The sequence below is a fragment of the Xiphophorus couchianus genome, chromosome 2 (genome assembly GCF_001444195.1).
Source record: "Xiphophorus couchianus chromosome 2, X_couchianus-1.0, whole genome shotgun sequence".
NCBI lineage: Eukaryota > Metazoa > Chordata > Actinopteri > Cyprinodontiformes > Poeciliidae > Xiphophorus > Xiphophorus couchianus.
Genome location: NC_040229.1, coordinates 4,917,133 through 4,937,314, shown reverse-complemented (window position 1 = coordinate 4,937,314; position 20,182 = coordinate 4,917,133). Strand labels below are relative to the sequence as shown.

The window sequence follows — 20,182 nt, the reverse complement described above, 5'->3', positions numbered from 1 at the left end:
ACAGATGTTTTCTGAAAAGAAACCAAGAATAATACATGATTCTAATTATTTACTACTAAAGTTACAGTTACTTGTTTTTCTTATAAGTGTTCTCACAAATATAAGTGTAAGTATTATTACAAGTAAATCAATATTAATATAAGTATTTTACTTTGAATCTTATCAAATTACTCAAAATGTTTAGATTTAATTTTTTAAAACTTTCATGCTTTAAAATAGTCTCAGCTATTTTTATAAATCTGCAGGCTGGAAACTTCCTCTTTTTCCAGGAAACCTGCTTTTCCTGTTTAATGACTCTCTCTGACTGACTATGATTTCTTATGATTAGATAGAAAAAAGTAGAATTAAAGCAAAGTTTGCATGAGACAAAAACAACACACACAACTAGATTTATTTTATTGACACTTAAGTCTACTGTTGGGCCTTGATGTCACTTGAGTGATTCATTTTAAAGATAACTTTATTTATTATTACTGTTAAACTAAAATCTCCAGCATGGGGAAGTGGGATGAGCTCGGATTTTCTTGACACTCTGCTCCGGCTCCGAACCGGAGAACCAGCTGAGCCCAAAGCTCTGGTTTCTGCTGGTTCTGGTGGAGACTTCCCGTCGTTCCGGTCCGGCGGATTGGCAGACGAGCGAACAGGAACAGACTCAGCGGAGAGCTGGTTATGAAACCGGCCAGAGAGACGGAGACGATTTCTGTCGAGACAAAGCTGGAGCGTCAGGCCGGCCTTCCCCTCCGCTGAGAAACAGAGAATAAAGAAACTTTCCACCGGATAACGAGCTGCAACAACCCAGAACAAACTGCAGAAACATCTGTTCATATCGGATTTAAAAAACACAAACTATCAGTCCTGTAGTTTTAAAACTGAGGAGTATCTGCTCAATGCTGAGACTACTCTGTATATATTTACTTTAAATCACTCATATAGTGTTAATTACCTGCAGAGAAAAGGAGCATAAACACCTTTATGTCCTCTAATAAAACCAGGCCGTTACAGCATCTGTATGTGTTGATGCTCGGAGCGACGCGCAGCAGGGACGTCGTTTAACAGCAGCAGCCATCTATTAATATAAATAATACTTGTCTCTCTGCTGCTTTAACCGTCCAGCCTTCAGCAGCGAGTGTAACAGAACCAGTCCGTGGTTGGTCGTCCATGACTCTGATCAATAGGCTGCGGTTTATCATTGATGCACTTTGTTTCCGTTCAGTATGGCTTTTATCGCCTCTCTGCAGACAAAATCTTTATTTACCCTCGAGAGGAAGAGAGTATCAGAGGGAAGATGAGAAAGTAAAACGAATCCAAAAAATGGCAGAATTAATACGAGTCCAACAGGCAGCGAGGGAGGAAGTCAGCAGCTTCTGCAGGGAAACGCTGCGCTATCGCACAAACTCAACTCTCTCTTCTAAGCCGAAGCATGAAAGATGTGTTCATTTCCATCCCCATTACAAGCCCCAGATTTATTTCAATAACATGGCTGACTCTTTAGAGGCTGCAAATTGCAGCAGCAAACAGTGTCAGCGGTATTTCAAAGGCAGTCGAGTGTTTGATGGTATTCTAATGCTGTCAGGTTTTGGGGATTTCTCTGAAGAAACTGTGAATTGGCAGCTTTGAAGTCAGACAACAATGACAGAATGTAAGTTACCTGACATCAGCACCGCTGCACAGCCACCACTCCTCCAGAACCAGCAGAACACGGATCAGAGGAGCCAACATCTCCACAGGAAGCACGGCTAAAGCTAAGCTTAATGTTTTATATTTATAAGAACTAAAACTCATGTGATCGACCATCAGGCTGTGAGAGAGCAGCCAAGGCTACACAGCTCTGTCGCTAAACTTATCAGGCATGGTTAGCAGTTAGCATGCTAACCGTGCTAAACTGTCCCTGGTTATCAGGCCTAGCCTGGTTAGCAGTTAACAGCTAGTGACCTTTGTCTTAGCTGTTTTCCAGCGTTTGCTAGTCCAGTATGTCCAACTTCCTGTGATATGCTCAGCTAGTTTCTATCTGCTCTCTAGCGCCACACTGTGGCAGCCTGCAGGAACAGCTCACATATCTCTGTAGACAATAATTTGCTTTTAAGAAGCTTCTGTAAAGTTTGTTTTAAAGCACCATTAATTTTCCTTGGTGCTGATTGGCTGAAGCCCTCAGAGCAGAAATAATTCAGACTGTAGATTTTAGTTTCTGTGGTAGCAAAGTTTCCACTGCATGTATTAATGCATGTTAAAGTATATTTAGTGTCTGAACTATATAGTTAGTTATAATTGTTTTTATTGGTCTAAAGTGATGTCAGATTGCAGCTGATTGTGGGGAAAAAACAAACGCTCTTTAAATTTCAGTTATTTAAGTTAGAGGGGCAAAGAACAGACTCACTTTGGTGACTTAACCCTTTCATGCATGAATTATGATCCTTTGTGTCAGAATGATTTTTCCATTTTTAAAAAAAAATTTCTTAAGGCATAAAAAAGGTAGGAACATTTTTTTGTAAAAATAATTTATTTTTTATTTTTATGTGATCAATTGTAATTTTGTCCAAATGCAAAGTTGTTATTTGAAAAATACATCAGTAGTATTGTTCCTTAGGGGTTATCTGATGTCACAATATGTTTTTTACTTGCAAGAGTCGTCTACAGTAGAAGGAGGGACCGGGTCGGTTCTCATGCTTTTTTGTCTGTCGGCCATATTGTGTTTAACAAAAATAATTTCTTGCATATGCAGCTGATGGCCAGTAGTTGATGGTATATTTTATGATGCATTAGTGTCCACTTCAGTGGTCTGTGTGCATTTATAACATAAAACTCCACGGGAAGCACAAGAAAATGGCTTTTAGATAGCTGTCCACTGTAGTGACCACTATGCATGAAAGGGTTAAGATATTAATTTATACATTTACAGTTTGACCACATATTTTAAAAAGTCAGTAAATCTCCAGTTTATTTTTGTTAGACTAATTTATCTTTCATAACTAAATCCCTAAAAACACAATCAACAAAATACATTTGAATACATATTTTTTTGAACGGAGCATAAATTCCCGTTTGATAATGCTGAACTTTATGAGATTATTAAGCTGCTTCCAGCTTTTGTCCGTCACATAAATGAGATTTCTTTCCTTCCTGTCAGGTACTAAAGTTTTCCTTTGAGGTGTTTTGAAGACTATTTTCTGTCTTGTAACAAAATGTCAAGCCTCCATGATGGCAGAGATGTGAATCAGAGGAGTAATCTGAAGGTGGCGCCGCGGCAGTGAGCTGATAGCTGCCGAGTGTAACCGCGCCGCAGCGGCTTCTCCAGTAATCACCTGGCTGTAAGGAGCTGCTGCTGCTGCTGCCGAAATGGATTTACACCCGACTGCATGTTACCTCAGAGCCGCCCGCACAGGGACACTCACTGGATTCACATTTCTCATCCAGGTTGTTTCTGATCTGATCAACTACGGGAGCCCAGGAAGAACAATCCTCCATCTCCACTGTAACAGGTTGATAAATCCTCCACCATCACGTCATGTAAAAATCAGTTATTATTATTCATCACATACAGCAATAAAATCTGATTCAGCCTCTTCTGGTCTTAGAAGCAAAGATTTCTCATTTGGATTTCTACTAGTGAATGTTAAATATTCTTTACCAAATCAACATACATAATTCAGCTAAGTGGTTTATTAGACGGCTGCCTTATGTTCAGTTAATTGCTTGAGAGACTCAGACATTTATCTATCTATCTCTCAGCATGTTTGGTGAAATCCTCCTTTATGAACCCGACATGAAGACAAACCGAAGCTGCAGGGCGAACAGCACTGAGACACTTATTTACCTTTTCACTCGTTTTCAGATCAACTTTTCTAATCCTTTCAGTTCTTACTGTAAAAAATGTCATGAGTTAAAAACTCATTTCCACATGGACATAATGACAAACTATTACATCATTTTCTGCTATTGTCGGTTTTCTCTCCATAGCAGCTGGTCAGCGTTCTGATTGGGTCAGAACGGCGGTACCGGGTCAGAACGGTACCGGGCAGCACAGCATCAGAATCCAACATGGCGGTTGAGTCACAGCAGATTAAATAATTTCTGCTTCATCAGAAAATCAACAAAACAAACTGCAGATTTTTAAATCTGAAACTCTAAGAATCATTTAAAATATTTTAGCATAAAAGTATAAAAACTAAAATATGTTTACTTGAAAGTCTTTACTAATCGTCTTTTTTATGTTTTAGCTCTTCAGATTTATCATAATGTTTACATAATATTACAACAGATCGTTATTTAAAAGTTTTTTTCATTTCACAGCACAGAATCCTGAAGATAAAAACTGTCACTTCCTGACAAACGTCACTCACCAACATGTCAGACAGAAAATCTCACAAAATCTCTCGAGATAAAACGTGAGTTCAGAGTAAACAAACATGGCCGACAGGGAGAAACAACAGAGAAGACGGCAGGAATATCCATAATCAGAGCGTCTTTAATGCCGTCAGATGGTGAAACTGGGCTCCGATCTGCAGGTTCGTCTCAGTGTAAACCAGGCTGCCGCTGATTAACTCCTTCAGAACCGACTGAACAGAACCCAGCTGAGTTCTGCTGCTGAGCGTCTCCGTCCCCTCATCACCAAACTGTCTCCTCAGTGAGGTCACTGACCTCCAGCAGCAGCTTCACGTCGCTATGGACCAGAACCTCTGAGGAACGGTTCTGATTGGCTGTCAGGAACAGTGATGAAGGGCGAATATTTATATGCAGCAGATGATCTTCAGCTGTCTACATAAATTCAGTTATTTCATTCCAGGCACGTGTTGCAGGAATCACGTTCATCCTGAACAAAAGGAACAACAGGAACCAGGAGCTTATTAAATTTGATTCTCTCTGAATCTTTTCTTTGACATAATTGCAGCGTGTTGCTCTCCCGGCAGACGTGGAGATTCTGTTAATAATCAGCGGCGTTCATCAGGATGCAGACCCAGTCGGACTCTGCTCTGCTGCGTGCTGATTGGCTGCAGCCAGATAACCCACAGACAGTATTCTCTAAAGATTTGACGCCTCCTGAACGTGTTGGTTTGTTCTAGTGGACGTTCTGCGGCGTTCCTCAGATCCAAACCAGGCCGACCGGAGGCTGAATGTATGAAAGCGACGCTGCAGTTCATAGATCAGATGGATACCGATGGACGCGTCCTTTCATTTCTTGCAGTGTGGAAGCGTGTCTAATGCTGACAGCGACAGTAAACATCTGGTGAATGCATGCATGCAGCGCATGTTGAGTCCCGCAGGCGCAGGTTTTGAAGTTCCCTGTCTTCACCTGCTTATTTATGAACTCGCTTCATTCCAAACACGAAAAGAAAACGCATCGAAGCGTCGCTGACGGACCACCGACTCTGAGATGTAACTAATAATAAACCACAGTAATCTTTGGAAATGAGAAAGTCATAATTAACAGGTTCTGGTGGAGGGAATGCAGCCAATGTGAAACACATTCTGGTCCAAATCAACACGTGAAGACAAAAATAGTCTGTCTGTTCTCAAACTGAAACGTTCGGCTGCAGAAAACGCTTTTCTCAGTCTGAACGCCAACATTTGGTCTAAAGATCGATTTCTGATCTATCGGTCTATTCCAGTTCAGGATGTTTAGACTTCAGGGGATTTTGTGGGAAGGAGATGAAGATGACCAGACTGAGAAAGAGGAGAAAAGTGGCTAAAACCGGTAAACACAAAGCCGGACCACACCTAGCTGCAGAAAGGATCCAGAACAGATCAGAAGCGTCTAAATATTTTACTGTTTAATGCAGAGCAAAGTAAAGATGCTGTGGAACATTAGCTGGAATCGCTCTTTAGCCATTTCAATCAGAAGCCAACTTCACGTGGCTAATGATGATGGCTAATGATGAAGTTGGCTTCCCCTGACTGGACAGCGTCGCTGCAAAGATGTTCATGGTTAGCTTAGCATGAGGATCAAAATATTTAACCAAATTAACTGTCTGTTACAATTTTCACTTCCAATTTGATTAGATTTTCTGTTAGCTCCTGCTAACGGTGTTAGCTCATTATAATGGTCTTAGCTCAGCATTAGCTGCAGACGGTGTTAGCTCCTGCTAACGGTGTTACCTCCTGCTGCTCTCCTGTTACTCTACTACAGCTACTGTAATCACATAGAAACATGATTTCAACCAGAACAATGACGGAGCTGGTTTGGGTTTTTTAACATATAAATAAAAAGAGCAAATTAAATTAACTAATTTTTCTAGAAGAAACGGAGAAAATCTGACTGATAAATCCAACATTTTACAATGAAGGACTCAGAGAAGCAGGTGAATCCTCAGGAGGATTTTATAACTCGTTTTTGTAACCTGGAGAAAACTGAGTGGATCCCTGGCAGCAGAACAAAGTGGAAATGTGAACCCGATCAGAACCGAACCTCTCAGCAGGTAAAATGGAGGGAAGCTCACAGCTAACGCTGCTCCGTCCAGGATGCAGAATCTGTCTGGAAACATTCCTGCTCCTGCTGCTCCTCCAGCAGACAGGAGGTCCAGTTGAGTCCGGAGGGAGGAAAACAACTTGGGAACAAACGGTTTAAGGAAAACTGAGTGGAGGAAGATTATTTAGTATTTTCCAGAGTTTCCCAGATATTTATCACAAACATAACAATAAAGCTAATTTGTCTGTGGAGGGATTTAGCAGCTGGCCTTCACCTGGCCATGTTTTTATTCTCATAATGATGCATTTTTATCAGGCTGGGAGATAAAACCGGTGGCGTGGCTGTGATCCGAACAGAACTCGACCTTCCTCCTCATGAAGTGTTTTCTGATCCTTCACACTGCAGCCTTTCTGCACTCACACACTGACATGAGCTGCATAAACAAACAAAACAATAATCAGCGTGATTGTTGAGTAATCATGTTATTGAACTATCTGGCAGTTTAGTGCCCGGAGCCGTTCTGAGACAAAGCCGACACATTTTCACAGGCGACGTTGAAATGTGGCGATAAAAAGCTCTTCTTCGCTTTCAGGGCTCCAGATCTGAAAGCTTCTGTTAAACACTTTCTTCTGCTCCAACTGGCAGACTAATATATTCTGTATTGTTTTTGCATTAGTTACAAGGTCAAAGCTGCAGAGCCTCTAATTCACCCAAGGCCCAGAAACACTTTAGCCGTGTTTTGGTTGTTTTAATGCTAATGTCCAGATTAGCCAAGTGCTGCAGAAGGAGCACCGCTCTTTATTGTTCCAGGGTCAGAAGGTTAAAATAATTCTGTCAACACTTATAAGATAGAAAAACAAAGCATGAGCTTTTATCAGTGATCGGATCAGACCGGACTGGATCTTAGTCCTGCTGAAGTCCAGAAGCATCAGAATCTGGAAGTGAAAGCTTGGAGAGATTTCTCTGGTCTCTTTTGCTTCAGGAAAACATGTTTATTTTTATCCTCCTGTTATAAAATGGGCTTTTTGTTTTCAACACAGGAAAGCATCTTTAATAATGCATGAGCTGCAGTGATGCTGCGCAGGAGGAGACGGACCAAGCCAGGATGAACGCAGAGCTGGGAGCCGGCGGTTGGTTGGGCTCCATCCCTGCTGGATGGAGGATTCACAGAATCCTGCAGTTTCGCCCTGCAATAGGAAACTGCTGCTGTTTTTGAGCGGCTCTGCCGTTTGTCTCTGAATCTGTCTGGTCTCAGCTGCACTTACACACTGGCTAGCTAAGTGTTAGCATGCTAGCCTGTCCAGGCTCTGAGCTGCAGCGTCTCAGCAAAAGCCTGGACAGACTTTAGATCCAGAGCTGCAGCTTTCACATGCTTCTTCCTCCACCTGGCAGCCAGCAGTTCATCTGAGAAGCATTGCATGTAAAAGCTGCAGGTCTCCCTGTGGCTGTGTGGGTTCTCTCTGGGTACTCCAGCAGGACTGGACCTGGAAGCTTCTGGTGGAAAATCTGCTGCTGTTTGTGCATCAGGAGATGAAGAACTTATATAGATCTCCAGAAAGCAAAACTCTTTTAAAAGATTGAAAGAAAAAGCTTTCAATCAAACAGCCCCACCATGGACACTCATCAGAAAAGAATAAACCAATCAAACTCGGCGTCAAACAGAAAATCACAGGCCACATAATTTCAAGCACATTCAGCAAAGAAGTGAAGCGGCTGGGAGACGGATGGGCTTCCAGGCAGCCGGCGGAGGCAGGCTGGCCCCGAGGCTCCTGAGCGCCGGCCGCTGGCCTCGGCCAATCACGGCGCAGGAAACAGCCTACTGCTTCACTTTCGACCATAATTTTGATGTGATTCTTTTTGCTTCAATCAAAGTTTCTATTATTGTTTCGTCATGAAAAAACTGTTTAAAGTGACTGGCTAAAGGTCGAGTTTATGAGCAGCCTGCAGTCAAGCTGGGCTGAACTCTCCCTGTGTGTGTGTGTGTGTGTGTGTGTCTCAGTGAGAGTCTGAACTGTTGTTTTTCATGTTTTTATTTATTCCTGCCTTAATTTCACATCATTACAAACGTTTTTCCTTGAACGGATCAAACGATGGGCTGCAGCTGGAAGATCTGCTGGTTCTGGGTTTGAACCCGACCGGCCGCATGTTCTCCCTGTAGATGGGGGTTCTCTCTGGGTACTCCAGAGTCACAAACCGCTCATGTCGTCAAACAGCTTCAGCAGAACGATTAGAAACCTGATCCAGCTGCCTGCAGACGATCCAGCAGTTTAAGCCCGTCTGAAACGCCTGCAGCTCATTTTTAATGGTTCAAAACCCAAATACTCCTGAATAAATATTAATATGAGCAGTGGAAAAACAGAGAACGAAACAGAGGAATCCAGCACTGAAGGATGAAAAACCAGGAGCAAAAACACTGAGGCAGCACCGTAAAGTTACATGAGAACCAGAGGAGTAATCAGAGTAAATGTAGTGTAGCTATGGCAACGAGCAGGCGGGAAAACTGAGGGAGGAGACTAATGAACAGAGATCTGACAATAATCAAGAAAAATAGAACTATGCAAGAACCTGAACACATAAATTACTAATATGGCAAGACATTAACAGCAATAATTAACAGAGAAATTAGCTGAATATGGCAACCCCTGTTGAGCATTAATAACAGGTGTTAGAAAGACTAAAACTCAAACACCAGAATCGTGACGATTCAGCCACTTTAAGCAACCAAACAGCCCACAGCATGATGCTGCCACCACCGTGCTTGATAGCACAGTGTGGCCTTTAACACCATCAAACCAGAAACACTCACACACTTTTACACACACATTATGGCGGAAATGTCTCCTGATTTAGCAACAATACACACCCACACCCACACACAGGGACATGAAGTGTGTGTGTGGCTTCCCTCTCAGAGTCGGGATGGAAGCAGCAACACCGGCTGACCAGAAAGGAAGAAAGGTGAAAATCAGAACCTTCTTCCTCTGATAATCTGGTCTGTGGTGGTGAAATCCTGAGCTGCAGTTCTTCTGCAGCGGACCGATAATCACCAAGAGAAACCACAAGTTTACATACAGCCAATAAAAAACACCTTTTCTTTCTGACGTTAAATCAAACCAAACTTCTCTTGGTTCCCGTCAGAATCACCTAAATTATTGCAAACTTTTGATTTACACTGCATGGCTAAAAATTGGGAGTTTGAAATCATGTTTACTTTTTATTTATGGTTCCGCCATTTTAAACAGCGGAGTTACCATTCCTTTGGTTTTAGGGAGCAAAATCCCAAAACAAGAAGAAACATAATAACAATAATAATCAGACTCCAGCTGGGCATTTTCTGCTGATCTTTCCTCTCAGCGTTCCTGAAAATCGTTCCTCTGTGTGTCTGATCAGCCGGGTTCCTCGACTGCACAAATACGACCCGGAGCGGCGAAACGCAGCGACACGTTTCCTGTTCTTCAGCCCAAAGTGAACTCCACTGGGTCAGAGGAGTCAAGCAGGTTTATTCCCTAAATTATTCCAGACTGAATAAATAAAACTATGAGAAAACAAGGCCAGAAGAAAGTCATGAATAGGAACTCTGAGATGAAAGAGGAAAGCATCAGCAGAAATGTTTAGGCCCAGATATAAACCTCTATATTCCACCCGAAGGCGAGATATTCCCATCGCTGTCAAAAGCAGAGAACTCACACTGAGGAGGGAGCAGAAAAACTCAGAAACGTTCTGCCACTTCGGCAGCGTGTTAACCACCGAGTTCACATTTAAACTCCTGAACAGTTCAAACACTTTAAGAATCAATGGCAATCAGACTGCAACGCAAAGCTGTCAGCAGCAATACAATAGAAAAAGCAAATAGTGAATAGAAAATCGAAGTCTGACTCTGAAATATCAGGTTCAGCGTGAAAAAGCGTGACAGTACAACAACGACTTTACAATCTAAGGAAGACGCTGAATGTAGCAGAAAAGTTTCGCTCTCACACTGAAGAAACTGAGCAATAAAAGCAGAGGGTGAAATTATAACTTAGGCGTGGATAATCACTGAATATCAGCAAACAGGAGTTGGATCTTTGCACCGAACAGCGACTTTGTGTTTTATGAAGCAAACTGACGGGAATTTTTAAAACTTAAGGAGTTATTTGTTTTCACCGTTGGGCGCCTCAGGATTTAATTCAGGGGACAAAATGAAACAGAACCAACAGAAGATTTTCTGCTTTAGATGAGCGGCTGGAAGACGCTCTGCTGCAGATTTAAACATCACAAACTGATGGGTCCAGACATTTCATCCCTCCAGAACCAACGACCTCCAGACGCTTTATTCCTGTCTGAACTTCAGATTCAACAACAAACAGCTTAGCTATTTGGTTAGCAAGATAAACAGTTAGCATGCCTGTTAACAACACATTTAGCTTTAAACTAAAAAGTAAATATTTAACAAGCTTCAAATTAAATATTGAGTGTGACTAATGAGCTTCAACTGCTGCTCATGTCACCTTCGAACCATTCTCAGCTGAATGAGTCGTGTTAATAGGAACACAGACGTTTACCAGGGAATCTGCAGCAACAGGAACCAGTTCACTGCAGGACTTTATATAGACCCAGCTTTTATTTTGACAGTCCTTTCTGAATCAGCATGTTAGCTGAATATTTAGCTTAGTTCAAAATATTTAGTATCAAACAAACATTTATGTGGAAAATGTTACTTTTACTTTCAGCTAAGAGCTTCAGACCAACTTTAGGAGGAACAAAGATGTTAAAGTCAAGATTACATAAAACCTGATCAAACTTTACTCCATTTAATACTTTAATATAAGCTTCTTCTGTCCATTCAGCCTGAACCTGTTGGCTGGGAACCAGCTGAAGCTACAGCTAACGCTAATGCTAAGGGAGCATCTGGGTTGTCCTGATGTCACTTTTTCTGCCACATTTTAAAAATAGCCGGAACACACGACTGGAGCTGCGTCTGCAGGCAGCCAGCTGAGCCGGCGCCATTTTTGGAGGAGGACATGCGGCAAAGATCGTCAGGACCGGGAGTCGAACCCGTGACGTCCGTGTGTCTAATGTGGGGCGTGCTAACCCCCTGCGCCACCACAGCACGCCCCATAACAGCTGGACGGAAACGATTCTTCTGTAACTTTTTATAAAATCTTGTGGAGCTTCGACTCTTCCAGGTTTCCCTACAGCGTCCGCTCTCAGGCTGGAACCGGACCGGAGTTCTGACCGGGTTCTGCCTTCCACGTGTCATCAGCTGTTACGGATCAGAACCAGCTGCGGCCTGCTGCCACCCAGCACATGCCTGCATGCTGTGGTGAAAACGGCCTTTCCTGTAATTACAGTCGTTCGTCAGAAGCACACCTTGATTTATGGCCAAATTAAAAATACAACAGGAAAGAAGCTGCCGGTCCTGGTACCGCCGGGTACCACAGAGTGATTAATGCGACGCCATTAGAGGCGTGAGAGTGCCAGATCGGCACCGGAACCGGGCCAGGTCGGGAACAAGGAGAAGCGGCTCCTGCCTGCCCGACTCCAGATCACACAGGACGTTCTGGGTGACGGACCGGGCCGGTTCCGCCACAGCAGAAGAGCTTTTTGATCTGAATCAGTGAATCAGAGCAATAATGCGAGAGAAACGACTCGTTCTCTTTTAGGATAAATAATATGAACCAAAAACATGAAGGATGCTGGTTATTATGCGCGGCGGTGATGACAGCCTCCATTTCTACTGCAGCAGCAGCAGCAGGAGGATCGCTGCCTGTTTGTCTACAATAACAGTGTAGAAATAATAAAGCAGAAATGTGTTTGCAGCAGAAGAAAAGATGTTTGGAAAATATCATATGTGAGCCACGAACACAGAGTGAAATACGGCGGCGGTGGCGGCGGTGGCGGCGGCGGCGGCGGCGGCGGCGGCCGACCGCTGAAGCTGCGAATCACTCAGCCTGGTGGCTGCTCCATAAAACATGTCTGTGTGTTTATGTGCAGCTGGAAACTTCACAGAACTTCATCTCCAAACTCAGAAAGCAGAGCAGCAACAAAACGTCTCTGTTGGCCCACTTCCTCCAGAACCAGGAAGTGGGTCAGAATCCGGATGCCATGAAAGAATCCCAGAGATAAAATCTCAGGGACCAGAGAAGAACCGAGCCGTGCTGCGGCAACGGTGGCAACAGCAGCAACATGGCAATGGCAGCAACTGTGGCATCGAACGGCATCATCAGACCTCAGCCTCAACGCTCCGTGTGGCGTCGCCGCGGCGCTGGGTTTGCTGATGAGGTTGTGAGCCAGAGGCAACACCAGAATCCTCCTGTCGTCAGAAACGCTGAAAACATGCAGCGCTTCCCCCTGCCTGACCAGAGTCACTTCAAAACGGCTGAGCGGCAGCTCAGTCTGCAGATTTACTGAAATTATGTCTGGGCTTTGACTAGGCCATTCTGCCCCATGAATCTGCTCTGATCTAAACCATCCTATCATATCTCTGACTGCCTGTGACGCTCCACCCACTCTCTGCTCTTCTGCAGGTTTTCTTCCAGGATTTACATCCGTCCAGCCTTACATGGACTGACCGGCTGCCATGTCCCACAGCATGGCGCTGCCATCACCGTGCTGCACACCGGGTTGGGTTAATTCAGGAAATGTTTCCACCATCATTGCATTTTGAAAGTAGGCCATAAAGAACAGTTTGGTCCGGCGTTCTGATTGGCTGCGGTTCCTTCCTGGAGGCGGGCATAATGCTGCCATCACCAAGTCGCTCAGTTTCTCTCCAGTCGGTCAGACGGCCGCTGGCTCTGATCCAGGTTCTGGTTCTGGTTCAGGTTTTTCCTCTCTACCGTCGCCACATCAGTATGAAGGATTGCTGTCGCTCCGTCCAGGAGCAGTGATGCTGCGACTCGATGCTCTGCTGCGTTTCCTCAGATAAAAACTTCTTAAACTGATTTGATAAATAAACTGAACTTCATTCTCTGATTAATAATCAGGATCAACTGAAATAAATGATTCAACTGAAATGACTTTTTCTGCCTCAAGACGATTTTATAGAAATGAAACTGAATTAAACGGAACGACTTTAAAACTCCAACATTTGGAAAAAAGGAGAAATTCCACAAATAAAAAGTTTCTAGAAAATGATAAATCATAATGTGGAAAAAACTTTTTTAAGTCAAGTTAAACAAATCAAAGCAATCTACAGAGAGCATGCAAGCATTCAGCTGTGTGTGTGTGTGTGTGTGTGTGTGTGTGTGTGTGGGGGTGGGGGTGTGTGTGTGTGGGTGTGTGTGTGTGTGTGTATGTGTGTGTGTGAGCAGTGGGACCCCCCACAGTGAAGGTGTTTCTGCTGACAGGAGCAGATTCACGGTAATGGAGGCTCTCTGTCGTCCCGGAGCAAAGCGCCAAAGCAGAACTGAGTTCTGTCTCCAACTACACGCACCGCTGAGCCTCCAGATGACAAAACGCCTCAGCAGCTGACCAAATCAACTACAATAAGGCTGGAAAAGAAAAGGGGAAATTGAAGGGGAAATTCACAGATTTGTCATATTTTGCTGTCTCAGCAGGAACAGAAGTATTTTCAACAGGAAAAGTGTCTGCTGGTTGAGCCAAGAAACGGAGCGCCTTCTGAAAGCGCTGTACGCCACTTCAGCCGTAAAGGAGGGAAATGTGTGTATAGGCTGAGCGCATTATGTTCACGTCACTGAAGCAGGTAATTTTATTCAGCCGGTGGAGCCGCGAACAATCAGGAAACAGCAGGATGATGAAATAAAGAGGAGCCGGCGTAATGAGGGGAGAACTGAAACAAGTCGCAGAATAAGTGAGAGGCTGCATTAACAAACTAGAAATTATTCCCATTTACATTTCCACTGCATTTCATCACATCGCACAAATAAAACAACAAGCGAGTGAATCATCAGATGAATAATTAAATCACTAAATTAGTGAACGTCCTGGGCTCTGCTGACAGCAGCGTGTCGAGTTCAGCTGCAGGTTTCCTGCCTCTGGTCGTCTCTGCAGGAACCAAACATGGAGTCCAGATGGACCCGCAGCATTACTGTCCAGAACTTAAAGGTTCTGGTAAAACCACGAGCCAGGAGCCGGAAACCGTCAACTGACACAGGAATCCCAACGGGATGAAAATGTGACGAGACAAATATGAATACAAGACACAGCCTGGACCTTCTGCAGGGGAGAAAACATGCTGGAAATATCTTCCACTCAAGGAGAATAATGCAGAAGCAGACACAGTTTATGTTATGTTGCATTTCATTGTTTTTAAAGCCAGGTTTGATTTCTGCTCTGCTGGATGTGGAAAACAAAAATCACCCAATCAGAGAGCAGAAACATCCAGACCTCGAACTGCAGAAGAATCTCCTGATTCCCCAGCATGTGGGCCGAGCCCAGCAGGAGCAACCAGGAGCCACCAAGAGCCAGTAGGAGCCACCAGGAGCCAGCAGAAGCCACCAAGATCCAGCAGGAGCCACCAAGATCCAGAAGGAGCCACCAAGATCCAGAAGGAGCCACCAAGATCCAGCAGGAGCCACCAAGAGCCAACAGGACCCAGCAGGACCCAACAGGAGCCCAGCAGCTACACCAGGTTCTGCTGCTCAAACACAGGAATTCCCCTCAGACGTTTTTCTGCGTCTCTCACTGACCTTGTAGAAGCGGCTGGCCTTTCTGCAGCGGTCCGCTCAACACCAGCTGGTAGTTCCTGACCTGGAAGCCGGGGACACAGTCGTCATGGCCGCCGTCCGCTCGGCCGCCTGCGTGAGCGATCTGCAACACAGAAAACAAAACGGCCGTCAGAGAAATGAACATCAGTTGAATCTGCCGCTTCGCCGTCAGGTCATTTATAAACATTCACATATTTTTTGTACCGACTGTTATAAGGTGGAAATAATCATTTTAGTCGATTTAAGGTCTGAATTTTCACTAAGCATATAGTGACCCACCTGTTTCTCATGTTAAAGATAATTGTGCTATATAATATTCTGTACAAAACATTTAAAGCTAAATTTGATTTGAAATTTGAATAAAGCAATTCATCTTCATATTTCAAAAAGTTCAACATCCGAGAGACCAACAACTGATAGAAAATCCCAAGTTAATGCAAGTCAAAGAAAGTTAAATACATTATACTTAACAACAAAATATTCTTGTAACCACTGACGGTTTTGAAAATGGTCAATATGGCTCTCCACCCAGGGTGGCAAAGCGCTTCTTTATACGTCCTGAATGAGATTTCTGGAGCTTTTTGCACGTCTCACCTCTCTGAGAAAACCTGGACAATATTTGATGATCTGTTAGGTATCCAGGAAGAGCCGCCATCTTTCCATAACCTCCATCTGAACGTGTTTTTTTACCCAGAGAGCCGCCGCTGCTGCGGCTCGGAGGAACGCATGGAGAAGAGACGTAATTAACCTGAAGCTGCATGTCTGTGGCTCCTGCAGGACACGGGGCCTGCAGGAGGCTTCAGCAGGAACACCAACAGTGAACAAGGTTTCCAGCAGGTGTTACAGACACTGAGCGATTAGTCAGAGTGGACGAAGCACTTCTGTCTTTACAGGAGAAGTCTCAGTGACCAAGTACGTTCATCGGTAAATGCCTCTCCTGCTGAACGAGAGGCACAGAGGCTAAAGAGGAAAATAAGACGAATTACAACGAGCTAAAAGCTGAACTATACGGAGAACATTCTCTAACTCAGCTGCAGGAAGAGCTCCGAACATCACATGAAAGAAAAAAACAAGAGAAAGTTAACGAACCAACCGGGAATAAGCCTGGATGAAAGATGTGTGACAGAGTAAAGTATTTATTTAATGATGCATCATTTACGTTACAAGACTTTCAAACATCAGATAGTGGAGTCTCTTCGGAGACCCGACAGCCTGACGCAGTAACTCAGGCAGACATTACATGAAATGTTGGAGGAAAGCAATCGCTGCAGTCAGGGGAGGCGTGTCGTCCCAACACGTGTCGCCATGTTCACCCAGTTCCATCAAACGCTACCAGGCCAGCAGAACCCAGCCTGTAGATTTCTGCAAAATCCTGCAGCTTCCTGCTGCAGTTTCTTGCTGCTTCCTATAGGTTCTTGCTGCTGCAGTTTCCTGTAGCTACTTGCTGCTTCCTACAGCTTCCTGTAGCTTCTTGCAGCTTCCTACAGCTTCTTTCTGCAGCTTCCTGTAGCTACTTGCTGCTTCCTACAGCTTCTTTCTGCAGCTTCCTGTAGCTGCTTGCTGCAGTTTTCTGCAGCTTCATGCAGCTTCATGCAGCGGGCCATCTGCTGTCATCAGAGGCGAACATTAAAAACACCAAGAGCATTTTAGTTTCCATTAGGAGGTAAATACCGAGTCACAGCGGGGAAAAGCACTCAGGCAACATGATGTAAATGGTAACAATGCTTGGAAAAGGTCTATTACTGAAGACTAATTTAGCAATTTTCCCATCCAAATACAGAACTATCTGAATGCAGGCTGTAGTTCATCAGCGTTGGAGTTTTACAGAACATGAGCGTAAAAGCTAAAATGAAGATTTTAGCTTCAAAGTCCAGTGAGAAGGAACATCATATGAAATCTTCTGGGGTATGAATACTTCTGACCACAGAGACACTGGCTGTGTGATTCCTCGGTTCCTGATCAGTTCCTGAGTGTGTGTGTCCAGAGGGCCTGAATTACAGCTTCATTATTAAACTGTCTGTAATGAATGTCTCTGTAAACTAATAAACGTTCTTCTGGTTTTAATAAGCAGAACTAATCCAAACTAATAAAGGTTTTAGAGAAAGACAAACTGGAGACTCGAAGCAGAGCTGCTTCTGGTTTTATTTGTGTCAGTGAAACAGTTTGACTCTTTGTGTCTGTGTTGAAACCGTGAGAGATGTGAGCCGACGTCCGGGATGGTTCTGGTTCTCCATGCCTTTCAGGCCAGGCGGTACCGAGGCGGGACCCAGGCGGTACCGAGGCGGTACCGAGGCAGGACCCAGGCGGGACCCAGGCTCCAGACGATTTTAACAGCTTATTTTGGGGGCGCAGAATGAATATGTAGCAATAATAATATGACTCAAGTAAAAGAAAAAGTTACAGTGCTGTAAAACTACTCTTAGAAGAACCATTTTTCCAAAAAAGTTACTCAATATAACAAGTACTACACACCTTTGAACATAAACAACACCAGTAGCCTACAGGCTACGAGTTAACTAGCTTAAAGTGCTGTACAGGTATTAGCACTTTAAGCTAACATTAGTTAGTCATCCTTTAGCTAACATTAGCTAGTCATCCTTTAGCTAACATTAGCTAGTCATCCTTTAGCTGACATTAGCTAAACATCCTTTAGCTGACATTAGCTAGTCATCCTTTAGCTGACATTAGCTAGTCATCCTTAAGCTAACATTAAATAGTCATCCTTTAGCTAACATTAAATAGTCATCCTTTAGCTGACATTTGCTAGTCATCCTTTAGCTAACATTTGCTAGTCATCCTTTAGCTGACATTTGCTAGTCATCCTTTAGCTAACATTAGCTAGTCATCCTTTAGCTAACATTTGCTAGTCATCCTTTAGCTAACATTTGCTAGTCATCCTTTAGCTAACATTTGCTAGTCATCCTTTAGCTGACATTTGCTAGTCATCCTTTAGCTAACATTAGCTAGTCATCCTTTAGCTAACATTAGCTAGTCATCCTTTAGCTAACATTTGCTAGTCATCCTTTAGCTAACATTTGCCAGTCATCCTTTAGCTAACATTAGCTAGTCATCCTTTAGCTAACATTAGCTAGTCATCCTTTAGCTAACATTTGCTAGTCATCCTTTAGCTAACATTTGCTAGTCATCCTTTAGCTAACATTACCTGCATCCAACAGCTTTACTCAACTCAGTCGGTTAGTTTGGGGGAAAAACTGTGCCAAGTTCTTTGGGTTTTGCTGGTTTGCTGCCATGATTCTAACACACATGTGCAGCTCTGCCCAGCAGCAGCAGGTCTCCTTCGCTACCACACAGGTGTAAGTCCAGCACAAGCGTCGCAGCACTCATGCTGCATTTAAAGGCGGCTCGGAAAAACAGGTCACGACGTGATAACAATGGATTAAACAGTTTTAATGGCAGAAAAAAGTGACACAAGGTGCTGATACTGGAAGTGCGGAAGCTCCTACTGTATCAAATCGATTTAGAAACAACAGAGAGTTGGCCACTCTGAGGTAAAAATAACAAACAGCTTCCACCCCAGAGGGGGCACGGCTGACTCCGTGGGCATTTGGGGGCAATGCCCACGGATGCCCAATGCCCGCCCATGCTGCCAGGCCTGCCCAGGTGGTACAAGGCGGGACCCAGTCGGGTCTTGCTGTCCTGACCTGCAGCGGCCCGCTCCGTGGTCTGGAAGCTGCACCAGTGACATGTGAATGTGCTTCTGATTGCGGTTGGTGACTCGCTGGCATCCATTACGTCTGGCTGCAGAACGCTGCTAACGCGCCGGCGGAGTGTTAGCAGCGGAGCGTAAGCAGTTAACCCTTAAATTGGAGCGAATTTAACATCAGCTTAGAGAGTCCATCTGCAGCAATCTGGTCAGAACCAGCGCTTCTCTGAGATTCTGTTGTCTGTAATCTGGAGCCAGTCGGACCATTCTGACCTCAGCCAGGCTTTTCCTCCAATCAGCTGCTGCTCTCTTTTTCAGATGGTTCTGTCTGGGAGGGGGTTCAAATCCCAGCAGATCAGCAGGTTCTGAACAGCAACAACCATGATGCGTTCAAGGTCACTGAAATCTCTGTTCCTCAGTCCATTTGACCTTCAGTTTCATTTGTCTGAATGCTTTCAGTTGATTGGCTGATCCACTGCTGTGTTACCTGAACAGGTGTTCCTAATAAAGTGGAACTGTTGGGAACTGCTGAGTGAGCGTTTGTGTGTGTGTGTGTGTGTGTGTGTGTGTGTGTGTGTGTGTGTGTGTGTGTGTGTGTGTGTGTGTGTGTGTGTGAGCGTGTGTGTGTGTGTGTGTGTGTGTGTGTGTGTGTGAGACCTCCTGTTCCTTTTAGGATCTTTGAGGCAGAGAGTGGAGCTGGCTGCTGGATTTAAGGAAGGGTTGCAGAACCATTCGACGCCTGATGATTATTCTACTCTTGTCGTCTCAAGCCCTCTGAGATCAAAGATTCTTTTTATGTTTTCCAAAGCTATGTTTCCTGTGTCTCCTGTGCCTTCAGGTAGCGATCCGCTTACCCAAGAAGATCCTGAAACTCTCTGCACTGAAAGCTCTGATGTTCCATGTAGATGAATGCGTCCTTCAGTCCAGCCTCAGTGACACCTGCCTGTCTGCCCGTCCACCCGAGTGCAAGCCACTCCTGGGTCAAACTCCCCCGGCCAAACCCTCTGGACTATTGGAACCAAAAGTCCAATAGTGCTCCAATAGTGCAGCAGAATCCCAACATCCGAGACTCACCTCAGAACCATAAGATAACTGTTAATGTCACCTTTTAAAGGACTCTCATCTTCACCCTGCCAATACTTACCCAGTGTTCTGTCCAGGCTCTGCTGAGTCCAGATTCCTCCCAGAATCCTCCTGTCTTCATCATTTCCTTTGTACACATTGAAAATAAACTATCATTGTCTTATCATTCTGGTGTCCTGTGCATGTGGGTTAAACAACTCCCAAAGAACATGACAGGAACACCTGTTCAGTTAACAGTAACAACCAGTGATAACCAGTAATTACCAGTAATAACCAGTGTCAACCGGTGAAGTTAGCGTCTCTGCTGAGCGACTCAGGTAGAATCAAGAACATTAAATTATTATTAATGTAATTTTCCCCTAATATGATCATGTTTAACATGAAACTACA

The 20,182-nt window shown here is 44.2% G+C and overlaps 1 protein-coding gene across 3 annotated transcripts in view; it reads right to left on the bottom strand.

Moving 5' to 3' along the window:
• cdh13 (cadherin 13, H-cadherin (heart)) overlaps positions 1 to 20,182 on the bottom strand; it is a 299,673-nt gene that overhangs the window by 192,892 nt on the left and 86,599 nt on the right. For 2 of the 3 annotated variants that reach the window (XR_003597525.1, XM_028033098.1), the window contains exon 2: positions 15,028 to 15,148. Coding sequence is in view for 2 of the 3 variants with exons in the window: in XM_028033098.1 (XP_027888899.1) it covers positions 15,028 to 15,148 (121 nt within the window). In the remaining variant the exon portion in view is untranslated. Of the gene's footprint in view, positions 1 to 1,648; positions 1,845 to 15,027; positions 15,149 to 20,182 lie in introns of those variants that run through there. The other variant, XM_028033112.1, reaches the window with a different exon arrangement.